This window comes from Thunnus thynnus, chromosome 15 (genome assembly GCF_963924715.1).
Source record: "Thunnus thynnus chromosome 15, fThuThy2.1, whole genome shotgun sequence".
Classification (NCBI taxonomy): Eukaryota; Metazoa; Chordata; class Actinopteri; order Scombriformes; family Scombridae; genus Thunnus; species Thunnus thynnus.
The window spans coordinates 17,705,356-17,718,353 of record NC_089531.1 but is presented as its reverse complement, the minus strand read 5'-3'; the positions used below and the strand labels follow the sequence as shown (position 1 = coordinate 17,718,353).

The 12,998-nt window shown below is 42.7% G+C and overlaps 1 protein-coding gene across 19 annotated transcripts in view; it reads right to left on the bottom strand.

Annotated features, from left to right (window-relative positions):
* The window catches only part of clasp2 (cytoplasmic linker associated protein 2), a 60,507-nt gene extending 47,702 nt beyond the window's left edge, over nt 1-12,805 (bottom strand). For 18 of the 19 annotated variants that reach the window (XM_067613139.1, XM_067613140.1, XM_067613143.1 and 15 more), the window contains exons 1-4: nt 11,894-12,804; nt 5,956-6,034; nt 2,600-2,703; nt 1,767-1,858 (exon numbers count right to left, since the gene is read on the bottom strand). In XM_067613139.1, the coding sequence (XP_067469240.1) occupies nt 1,767-1,858; nt 2,600-2,703; nt 5,956-6,034; nt 11,894-12,091 (473 nt within the window). In that variant the 5' untranslated portion in view covers nt 12,092-12,804. Of the gene's footprint in view, nt 1-1,766; nt 1,859-2,599; nt 2,704-5,955; nt 6,035-11,893 lie in introns of all 19 variants that reach the window. The other variant, XM_067613158.1, reaches the window with a different exon arrangement.
* Nucleotides 12,806-12,998: the final 193 nt, after the last annotated feature.

Sequence of the window (12,998 nt, the reverse complement as noted above, 5' to 3'; positions counted from 1 at the left end):
CTTTAGAGTCGTTGCTTGTGTGCGATCATACATTTTATTATGTTTATAAATGAGCAGAGGAGAGACAAACACACATAAAATTTGCTGTTAATAAAGTAAAGAGGCATGACGCACACAGCCCAAAAAACTGAAGAAAAAGAAAGCAACTAACCATGTGACATTACTGAACAATGCAAGTGATGATTCATAGGTTGTGAGAAAATTTTTTTGTCTAGTTTAACCAACAGGCCTTTTTCTAGTAAACATAATTATTTGCTCAGATGTGATCCCTGAGACCTCCTGTGGTATGGAAACAAAACAAGGTCGTATGTATTGTAGCTGTGCATCATTTTGTATGGATACATTCAAATGTGTGAATGTGTAAAAACGTTTTTGATCAAATGAATTCAAATGTTTGAATGTGTGAAAAAATATCTGAACAAATGAAAAAGATTTGCACGAATAATTCCGATGTGTGAGAAGATTTACACAAAGGTTTGCAGTTACACAACTATCAGTTTATGGGTGAAAAAAGTTTACACAGAGCTCAACTGTATGTGTGAATACCGAGTTTATACAAATCAAACCCAAAATTACAAGAACTTTTGTCCCACATTTGTTGCTTCCTACTGAATAGACAATGTGGATGCTCTGAAACGCTGAGGGTGTGTCCGCTGAGAGCACGCCCCAACTGAACAGCCTCTGAACTTAACAACGCTCATGCTGAACGCTCTTATAAAAATACACAATTTAAAATAGGCCTTGTTTGAAGGTGTGGGACAAGGAACGTGGATATTTTAAAAATACAGAAACATTAGGAGCCACTGTTTAATTCAGCGATAATAAACATATTTTGTAGGTAAACGAGGACTTATTTTAAAAATGTAAGTTAAATGAGTAGTTAACAAGCGATCCATCACCGATGATCGTTATGTTAAATTGTCATTTTTCCCCCCAAATCGAGTTCGGTGGTAGCGTTGCTCCTGTGCTGAAAAGTCGCAAGTTACTACACTTACTGGGTAGTTTTACAAACTTTCATTGGAGACAGCTGGGATTCACGGATAATCCGCTGTTACTGGTGAATGGGGCTGTTATCAGACAATGGTAGCGCTCAAGGAGTTACTTCAAACCCAACTGAAACGTCTATAGCTCCATTGTGGCCGCCACCCTTGAAGCAAAAGCCTCTCACGTCGTGCTTTCTGGTGGTGAAGTGTTACTCGACAAATGCTCTCCCTCTGCCCGAGGACCTTCCATCTGAACAGCCAGCGCTGAGGCTGGAGCCGGAGGCTTTAACACCGACTCTACCTATCAACAGACGCCTCAGCTGGGTTTGAAATAACTCATGAGAGCATGTGAGAACTCACATTTGGTCAATTGAGAACGGATTTTTAAGTCTGTCTGAAAGCTACAAATAGCAGCATGTATGCTCGACGCCTGTAACATCATATGACAAGAGTGGTGGTGCCTTTCGTAGCACGTGTGCCACCTTTACAGAGTCACACAAACACTTAAGAGGATTAATCCTGGAGACTGAGACTGTGTGTGTGGTTCTTCAACAAACAAAATGGGGCATGCTCACGGAGGGCAGTAGTAAAAGCACATGAGCTGATTTAAATATACCAAGGTGTGTTTTTAGTTTTGAATTCATATCAAAAACCAATTTAGACCTACTTCTAAGACAAAAACATCCCCAAGAAATGTCTAGAATTAATATCTTTACAGTTTACAATTTGCTTTTTCACAGCTTATCCAAGAAGTGATCCAGAATAAGAAAGGAAGTTACTCACGTGTTGAGTGTGGCACTGAGACAGAGGCAGAGTCCTTCTCGACTGCGGAAGTTCTTGTGTTTAAAACTGGTAAGTAGCCTTTCCCAAACGTTCTGGACGAAGGAGAGGGAGAGAGAGCAATGGATGGGAGGGAGAGTGAGAGAAAAAGAGCGTCAGTAGGAACGAGCGGCAGAGGGTCCCAGCAGGTAGCTTGTCAGGAGTTGAGAAGATTACAGAGTACAAAGGAGGTTACAGTCTGTGGAGATGTGCGTGTGTGGTGTGTGTAGATAACACAAAGCAGAGTGGAGATGAAGCCTGTGAAATTCCTTAAATATCCATAAGAGGGAGCCCGAACATAGAGCACTTCTCAGCTGTAGTGAGCATCTATTATTGATGTGGAGGTGGCTGTGATTTGTCTGCTGTCTCCGTTCTGCCTCTTAATCGTGTATTTTTCTGAATAACTAGTCCTGTAAACTATTTCCCTGAACTAGAGCTGTAAGTAGTGATTGTTTTATTTATTGATTACTCAAATATTCTTTTAGTCAGCAAAATGTTAAAAAAAAAAAAAAATGTGGGAATAAAATGGCATTCACCATTTCCACGGTGATGTCTTCAATTTGCTTGTTTTGTCTGACTAGCACTCCAAAACCAAAAGATTTAGTGTCATATAACAAAGAAAATGTTATATTAGCTGCTTGAAATCCATTAAAACAATAATTTGGCTACATCTCAGTGATACCCCAGTTTCACCCAGTATTACATCTGATATGTAATACAAAAGGCTTTATCTCCTCAGGGTCCTGATACTCTGATTTGACCGTATGTGTATGTGTGTGTTTCTGTGTGTGTCACACCATGGGCGAGGCAGTCTGCTCCATACAGCGAAGGATGAGAGCTTGGCTGTTCTCCCTGACCTGGTCCTTCCCATCACCCAGCCTGTCCACCAGGGCTGGCAACACTACAGACAGAAAAGAGATGGACATGAGGAGAGGAAGTGAGAGAGGTCAATACATGAAAAATATAATTTAACGTTCAGTATTTACATCAAGTGAAAGAGAAACAAGGCCACACATGACTGAATCTCTACCAGACTAAAGCGCCAAAAACAACAAAGACTGCCCCCAAGTGGAGTGGTTCTAAAGCACAGAGGTATATAAAGATACATGCTCATCGTTAGTTAAGAGTCAGTGGGTGTGTGAGACAGAAATAGACTGAAACTCATTGTAATGTTAAAGCTTGAGCCATACCACCACTGACACCATGAGCTCTGACAAGACAAGAGGACAGAGAGGACAGGAAACGAGGAAATGGGCCGTGACTAAAATAACGTCAAGATCATCAAACGCTCTCATGTCATTTCCACTTTCTTCAACGCACAACTGCTCCAGCAGCGAGGTCGATGTAAAGCAGTGACGCACAGAGTAAAAATAATATAGAGTGAGAGGGTTTAAATGCCGACTTCCAATTAACTAGAAGGTATTTTGGTAACTTCTGTTGATTACTCTGAACTTCTATGAAATGAGGATCAGTAAGGGCTTTAAGTGTATTTTCAGCTTTATCAGAAGGACAAGTACTTGACAGCTTTTTGTGTAAAAAAAACATTTTTGGGTGCTAATATGAAACAGGCATCATCTGTGAAGAGATCATTTAAAGGCTAAGTCTGGTGATCATCTGTATTTGTCTTATTATTAACAAATCCCACAAAAACACCAAAAACCAACAATGAACTGTTTCTCCAGCCATGTACTGTTGATGTGTGCAAAGCCTGATATATCTTATTCCTCTGTCCCGTCTATTAAAAACACATCACTGAGCTACAGAGTTGCACTGGCTAACTTGTTCCTTCATTACGAAGGACGTGGGCACTGTTTATTTTCAGTCGCTCCCACATACATCACACCACCCTACTGCCATAAACACTATGTAGTGCACTAAATCTGAGGTTGAAAATACTCCAAAAAAAGAAATATCTACTCATGTTTTAGTAACATTGCTAAAAAACTACAGAGCCCAGCTGATTTAGGCTCTTTTTCCTTTTTTTTAAAAATGAAAGTATGTATATTTATAACCCATCTTTAAAAATAAACATCTTAGTATGGGCTTCTGGCTGACAGCCACAGACATGGAAGGGAAGTCATAAATTAGATGAGAAATGGTCTAAAGCCTTGTTGGTTCTGTTCGGTTCATGAGATTTGTTGATAATAACAAAACCACTAAATATTTCCAGCCTTAACCTTTAACTCACAAGGAGAGGCTGTCGTTTAAATGGCCTCTTTTAGTCAGCAGCACATAACCCTCTTTAAACAGACAAAATGCCAAATCTAGCGAGTCTTTCTCTGTTTGACCACCAGATGGAAAAAAAAAAAATCTAACTTTCTGCATTACATAAAACTAAAAATCGCCCTTTGACATTCACACAAAGAGATAAACACATGCACAGAATGGCAACACACACACACACACACACACACACACACACACGCATGCACACTCCCACCCAAATTCCTCGTCAGTGAGGGGAGTGATAGAGTGATGTCATCTTTCCTTTTACTGTGTATAAGTGCATGTGCGCGTGCATACATTATGTTACCATAACAGCTGGTTGCTTTGGCAACAAAGACAATACTCAAACAGAAAAAAACATGACAGGGGGGCATTGTTGCACATAACGTCATCCGCTGTAGTAAAGATCAGAACACACAAAGAGAGACACAGTTTGCTCGTATGTGGCAAGTTGATTCGTTTTGTTTCATCTTCTTTTGTTTTTGATTCATGTTTTCAACAAGTCAATCTTTTAGAAAATGTCAAATATGCCAAAGCACTGACTTGTGTCAGCTGTAAGTTTCACTTCCACCTCTACTTCACATCTGGGAGCTACTTGGTCAACAGCACAGTGTCAATGCACACACAGTGTAACGGAAGCAGCCTTGTACCATGAGTCAGTCCTGTAGATCAATACAATCAGTCTCAGTGATCTCATCTTGTTCCCCTAAGTGTGCGTGTGTGTGCGTGCGTGTGTGTGTGTGTGGGAGGATTTTGGGTGCAGTGAGAAGAAGAGAGAGAACGAGCACAGGAAAGGAGAGATGGAAGTCAGATGGAAGGAGGGAGATTCCAGCGGTAGCTCAGAGAGATGTTTTTCCCATCAATCTGAAACACACACTTTCATCACACACATACACACTCATACACACAGGCAGGCCTAGACAGTGACCGAGTTATAGAGTGAGAGAGTGTGTGTGTGTGTGTGTGTGTGTGTGGTGACAGAATTTGCACAGTGTGACAGGTCCAGTCATCCCAGAACTGCACTGCAGGGTTGAGTGTGTTTGTTGGTGACAAGAGCAAGTCTGGCTGAGAAAGACAGCTGGTGACACCTTAAGCTGGCACACACGAGGACTGGCACTGACATAACACACACACACACACACACACACACACACACATACACATACACACAGAGTGAGAGATAGAGAGAGAGAGAGCGTGAAACCTGATACAAGATTTAGTCTATGAGGTCATATGAATGTGAGGTGTGGTTTTTGGGGTGTAATGGGCAGAGCTACATTATGGCAGACAATTCAAAGCCTAAATATAGAGAGTAAAGGATGGATAATAGAGAGGGGGTGGTGCCAGGCTTTAGAGCAGTGCTGCTGGTCTGTCTCAGAGGAACCACAAAGTGGAAGTGAGAGACAAAATGGAAGGACATGAGTCAAAACGCTGAAGAGTGTATGAAACAAAACACAAACCATCAGACTTCTGCGTTGCACAGAGTAGGAGAAGTATGTGTGATGTGGTAAATTGTTATGATTGTAACTATTTTTAAATTTCTCAGTTCAGAAACTACTTGGACTCGAGCCAAGAGGGCAAAGTCATTCTTCACTGCTCAAGATAATGGAAGGAGCACTTAGAGGGAGACATTTACTTTTGAGCCTAATCAACAGAACAAAGCAGGTAACTTTTAAAATCCCTTTTCCACAGACTGACACCAAATGATAACAATAAGTTATGTGTGTTTGTGTGTTGGTGATGAGATTGCTGAAAACAGGTTTGTACAGGTTTGAACAAGTTTGTCACCTATTCCACGAAAAAGGCAGAAAGAAAATATTGACAAATCCTGCTGACGTTCTATGTGTAAGCAAAATATCATGAATAAGGTCCACTGTGCAGCCTAACCTAAAGGAAATTCAGGGTGAGTAAAGGTTGAATATCTCACCTGTTCCCAGGTATCCTTTGAACCGCTCCCCCATGCGGTCCACAAACGCACCGCAGATGTCTATTCCCAACAATGCCACCTACAAACACACAGTGAGAGACAGACAAAGGTTATAGTGGGTCATACACATCATTTATGAATGGATTCAGGTAAATGACATTTCACTGCACTATGTACGTTTTGACCAGTTTCAGTGTCTGCTTAGTTTTTTTTTTTTTGGTATTCCAACTCCAGAGGTTCATGCTGCTCCGGTCTCCTGGATCACAGACAACCTTGCCAGATGTATTCAGCATGTGCACCGACTGTGTGTCAGACACAGTGGTAAGCAGTACTGGATCCCCACAGGCGACTGTCCTGTCCCCTTATCTCTTTACCCTGTACACCTCAGACTTCAGGTACGACACGGCGACCTGCCACCTGACTCTGCAGTTGTTGGATGTGTTGGGGGGAGGATGTGTCAGAGTACCAGAGGGCGGTTGATAGTTGTGTGGACTGGTGTGAGCTGAACCACCTGAAGCTCAACATCAGCAAAAACAAAGGAGCTGGAGGTGGACTTCAGGAGATCCAGGATTCCTGCTACTCCTCTTTCCATTAGCGGAGATATGGTGGAGATGGTACAGAGATGGAGATGGAGTACAAATACATGGGTGTCCACTAGGCTTGTGCCGACTGGCAATCAGATCGTATATCGATGACTGAAGGGATGATCAACGATTGGTTTTTCCCATGTTGATATGAGGCAATTTTAACTAACTAGTGTTATTCGAGTAGCGTAGCTCCTTTAAGGGATAGCTCAGTACGTAGATTGCGTGCGTAGTGATTGTGTGGTCGAGAGACACAGAGAGAGGGAGAGAGAGAGAGAGCATGTGTGACGGTAAGGCTGGTAACCGGAGCAGAGAGTATGAAGTCAGCAGTACAGTTGTGAACGTAGACGTGCAATATGTGTACAGTTTAGGCTATCTGTCAGTGAATAAATGCTGCAACTCAAGACCCAAGCCAAGTTCCCATGTCTTGCTTGTCACCTGCTGATTAAAGTGAAGGGGGTTAGCACCGAAGGTAGCAATAAAGGGTCATTCTCATTTTAGTGACAATCTCAGCTGCTCCTAAACAGAGAACGGAGAGATGTCAGGCTGCTGAGTCTTCCGAGTATGTCAAGAGTTGTGGCACTCCCGATTATGTAATCTTGTCGCATCCTCTTTATAATATCTGTGTAACAGCAGCTCATGAAATCACACACCGATGATTTGCACTTTTTCACCAGTTTATGGCTTGACTTAAGTCAAATGTGGAATAATAAACTTCATACATGATATTTGTTATAGAGACCTCTGACGGTCCCCTTTCGTCATCTCTCTGATTTGATCTCACAGTGGCTCAATCTTTTAAGAATTACTGGCTTGTGATATGACTTGTATGGAGAAGGTATACTGGATTTTTTTGCTGGTAGAGTTGAGTTTTCCACTGTGTTTCTGATTAGGATCGCATCCCACACTGTGCTGTGCTCCTGGAATGCTTGTCTTGGCAGCGCTGCGGTAGAACTGAACAGTCCAAAAAGAAAATCCATTAAAACATTATTCTCCTCCGTCCTGCCCCGAGCGGGGAGTCAGACTGCAGTTCTTCCCTATTTTAGTCAAAGGAAGAGCTGAGCCAGGTAACAAAAGAAACAAAAAGTGAAGGGGGGGGGGGGGGGTTGAAGAAAAATACAGGAGTGAAAGCCAAGTAATACCACGGGAAAACAAAAATCACCTGGAGAAGAAACATGAGCTCTGGGTCAATATGATGACGGCTTCATACTGAACTAATCTAGGGGGGGAGGTGGAGGGGAAGAGGAGAGGAAAAACAGCAGGAGAAAGTAGGAACAGTACAGGAAGGAAACAGCCTTCAGGCCTCCCCTCCCCCCTCCACCACCCAGCACCCCAACAAGCGCCCACAACCATATGTCATCTTCCCATGGAGACAGAGGGATAGATAGAGGACAAGAGCTGGAAGGGACTGGGCTTGAAATCCACCTTGGAAGAGAGAAATTGAGAATTGCTCTATGATGAAAAGGGTAAAAGGGAGGAGAGGGGAGAGAAGAAAACCCAAATGACCACTTTTATCAGCCAAAATACTAACCAACACCGGGCATGTGGACAGAGCAGTCTCTAATGAGCATGAAGCGACACACACACACTGCATCTCTAGACTTCAGGACTCAAAACATCAGGGCGACTGAGGTATGCAAGAGGAAAAAAGAGTAAATATTTAGCCCGGAATCAATGGTTCTTTGTGAAGACTGAGACTGGTGCATATAGTGGCTTAGCCTGCTAATTCGCATACCATGTACAGGGTTAACTCTGGTTTCTAGAGAGGCTTAAAAGCAAGTTTTAGGTGGAAAAAACAGGATCCAAGGCTCACACAGGAACACTCAGCAACATTTGCAAAGATAGGTTACAATTAACAGGAAACAACTAGTCAATTAATCCATTACTTGATCATCATGAAACTTGCAAACAGTTTTGGCGATCGATAAAATTGTTTAGGTCACTGATCAAGCCAAAATATTGCCCTCAAATGTGAGGATTAAGAGCTTCTGTCTGTTTCATATCACTGTAAATTGAATATCTTCAGGGTTTTGTACGGTTAAAGAAGATGAAAGTTTTCCCCATTTTCCAACATTTTATAGACTATTTATAGAATGATTGATAATGAAAATAATCATTTGCTGCAGCCTTAAGGATTTCTGTTGGTTGGACAAAAAAAAGCAAAGTAAAGGTGTCACATTGGTCTCTGGGAAATTTCATAGACTAAAGATTTGGTCACTAAATAATAAATCAACAAATAATACTAACTCACATCGCTACTACAGTGACTGGTCAGGTGCTCAGAGACAATGGGGACTATAGGTAGGACGGCTGTAGGTTCAAATCCCCGCTCAAGCTCTGTTGCTAAATCTATTCGCACTTTCATCTTTGTGATAGCTGTTTAATTGATGAGACAAATTGCTGTGATACAGAATTTTGTGGTACGAAACAATGGCAAACTATGCCTGTGTTTTGTATGGGGCCAGATTATATTAACCCATTTAATTACCATATTGGCCTAGATACATTTAATTTAAAAATGGATTTTCCCTAGCTCACAGGAATAAGGCTGGTACCTATGGTTACCAGGGATGGTGGCTCCAGAAAGACATAGTATACCTTGATTTTCTGTGTGTGAACTCTGTGATTTGATCAAACTATGATAAGCATCTGGATCTCTTCTCCGTAGCCACTATTTCACTGACAATACAGCAGCCAAAAATGTCCAAATGTAGATAAAAACCACCGCCTGCCTTTGTTTAAAACCTTACTGCCCGAGGCTAAGCTACCTTTGCTGAGTGTAGTTCATCAGTTCCTACAGCTGCTTCCCACTAAAAAGCTGCAATCAATTCCCTTCACTGGATGTTCCTACAATGAAGCACCTGCAGGAAGAGTTGAGATCGTAGGAACAGCTGGCCGACACAAAAATATGTTCATTGTTTAAAAGAGAATTAGTAATATACTGATGCTCTAGTAGACAGATTTAACCAATAAACATTGATTGTACAGTGTTTGGTGTGTTTTTGAATTATATCCTGAAGCCCATATCCTTTATATGTATGAATAATTTAGTGCATTTGACACTGCATCTTCCTTTAAACTAAATCAGTCTGGCCAGGGCTACCTCACAGCAGTATCAGTCCTCAATCAGTCCAGTCAGTGTCCAGTCATCTGGCCCTGCTGCCCATAAAAGCACCCTGCAATATTAATGCCTGCTGTATGTCTCACATAGGCACCGAGGCCTCTGTGATGTTGTGAGAGCATGTGTGAGATAAATATGCCGCTCTGTCTGTTCATAGAGGAAAGAGAGAAGAGGCTCAGAGGATGAAACTGACTCATTGACAAAATGCACCAGACAAGGACAAAAAAAGAGCCAGACAAGGACAGAGAGAACCGAGCCAAGGGGTAGTAAAAACACTGCACTTGATCTGTTCTGAAAAGAGCAACTTAGGCGTGACGGCCCCTTATCGGAACATTTAATGCATTTATGAGTCGTGATTTGTTTTCCACTCACCTTCCCTTAACCCATTTATCACCCCAGTCCTGTATTTCTCCCTCTATCTCCTCCTTCATCTTCCTCCTCTTGACAACTCTGCATCATCTCTCAGTTCTTCCATATCTCCGAGCTGACTCAGCATCTTGCTTACAACCAACCCCTCCTTTCTTTTGCCCGTCGGGTAGCCCATCGGCATCACTAAAAAGCCTGCTGTGTGAAGGCCTCTGGGGGTCACGACTCACTCGCACATCACTCCCAGACACTGATCTGAGCTGAAGTTACTGTCTGTGTCACCTACATTAAAGAACAAATCTGAAGAAAGAGAAACATTACCTCTTTACAGCTAGGAATGGGCTTCATGGAGGCAGACTTGAAAGTAGTAACGGCTTACATTTTCACATCAAACATGGCTATTCATTTGAGAGACAACTGACAGGGGCATTAGGCTGATTACTACATAAATTTCGACCACTTTCTCCACAGTTTCTGTCACCAGAAAGTAACTCAGATCAATAAGGGAAGTTTTCTTATTTTGAAAAAATAATAATAAAGAAAGAAGATAATAAAAATGTTTTAGATCTCAACTTTTGCCGACACCTGGGATAGTTTTCCCTGTTTCTATTTATATACACAGTTCTACCCATCCATCACTATAAGCACCTTACATTTGTTTTGACACGGTTAGATGCAAAACCATGCAACTGTGCAGAATATTTCATTTGTCACGTATAAGAGGATACTAAATCTAAAGAGAAAATGTATGAAACTGCAAAAGTTTGACAAGTTTTATGAAAACATTATAACAAGAAAGAGACAGCTAAGTCAAATTAGTGCTTTCTACCACTTGCAGAGGGGTTTTGCCAAATAAGATTTTAAAAGAGACTAAGAGAGGATGAGTTTGTTATGCTGAACGTGCAATTTCCACACTCATACAGTCTTGCTGAGTCCTGCAAATCAGTGCAGACAATGTTAATCAGTTCAAAAAAAGACTTGGGAGTCAAATTTCAGCACAGCTTGAAAAGGATTTCAGACTGTTTTGACTCGCTCTCTGGATCAGTGCAATACCTTGGCTAAAATGTCACATTCCAGCAATTTGGAGATATGGCACAGGGCGCAGACAAGGCCACCACACACACACAGCATGAAGCAGGAGTAAGGATGAAGATTAAAAAACTGAAAAAAGGTTTTTTTTAAAAAAAAAAAAGAGAGTGAGAGGGTGTATGCGGAGAGATGGAACAAGAGAGACTGAGGGATAGATGGAGAAAAGGCATAGGTCATAACAATGAGTCCTCTAACCCCTCCCCCCATCTCTTACAGTGCTCCACTAGTCTTAAGTCCTGACAATGGGTCCCCTACGCACACAGTCTGCAAAGACAACAATATAAACCCCAACAAACCACAGGAATGCCCTGAAAATGTCTTACTCTGACACTGGGGTTGAGATTTAAAAACGTCTGATTGTCATGATCCAGGATTAGATTACTGGGTTGTCAAAAACAAACACATGGCTTCCTGTTTTTCTACTATGTCAAGTAAGAGGATGTGCAGTTTGGAAAAGCAACCTACACGTGAAATATTGACTTGTTCGAGGTCAGATAAGATAAAAGGGCTATTGGTTTGATAAGCTGTTTTCAAGAGAAGATCAGATAGTCATCTTCATACCAATAAAGCGATGACAGCTCGTTGTAATTGGCTTATCGCTCTTCAACTTGCACTGAAACCAATCTCTTTTGCAAATGACATACAATTTTCATGACTCCCCTCTCTCCTCCCGTTCAATAACTGAGGGGGGGGGGGGTAATTCATGAACAGGCCGTGAGGATTACTGCTGCAGTGACACTGCGATAGCCTCATACCATGACTGCCCACTATCTCTCACCTTGAAATTGCTGGAGTTCACCCATCCCGTTAGCTCATCTATGGTCTTATCCAGCCGAGGTTTGTCTTGCTCAACGTCCGGGGAGCGGTGCGGGTCGTTCAGGTAGTCAATGAGGTCCTGACCGACCTGCAGCCTGCGGGTAACGTCTTTCTGCAATACCTGCTGGTAAAAATAGTCCATGTTGTCATGTTCCTCCATTGGGCAGTCAGCGCCGTGTGGCCAGCCACTGAAGCCGGCCGCAGACTGGAGACAGTGGTCTGTGGGACGGGGTGTGAAGGACCGAGGAAGATACTGACTGTGGTCCCGCGGAGGGGCAGAGTGACTGTGCGGTCTGGACTGCGACTAACAGATATTTGATCATCAACATGCGATCCAATAATTAAAACACATAAATCATCCTTCTGCCCATATCAAAATCTCAACTTTGTACAGAGAAGCAGCTTGCTAGTGTCCTTACTAGACAACGTTAGCCGAGAGGGATAACTTGAAACTTTTTGTAAGTCAACTGTAGTGGACCCCCGCAGGTTCCTTCAACATATCCGCATTAAAAACAAGCTAGCAGTCTCGGTTGGCTATCTGTTATGCTAACAAAAATAGCACCTAGCTAGTGACCCAAACAAGGATAGACCGCCTCACAGCAGCTAGCTCGGCTGGCTAACGGTAGCTATCCGCGGGCCTAACGCCTGGCTCCACTCCGCTCTTCTATTCCATCACCACAAAGCTGGGAAGTCTGCAACGCTGCTTTCAACGGCAGCTGTAAAATTGCATCAAACTCCCAGTAACAAGCACTCCGCTGCTCCAGTCCCGCGGTAGCCGGTTTCTTCTTTAATACAGGAATAGTCGCTGCACAGGTAAACCCGTTAACAGGCGCTGGAAGCTTGCGCGCTGCGGGGACGCGTTTTTTTCCCCCACCCGCATTCTGCGAAGCCCCGCCCCTATTTTGCCTCTGATTGGCTCTAATCCTAACCAACTCAAAAAACGGAGGCAACGAGTACTAGCCAATCAGAGGCAGAATAGGGCGGGACTTCACGGAATACGGGTGGTACAGAGAAAAGGCTGCCGGGACCGCAGTTTACCAGGAGGCCCTTCAGATCAACGATCAAGC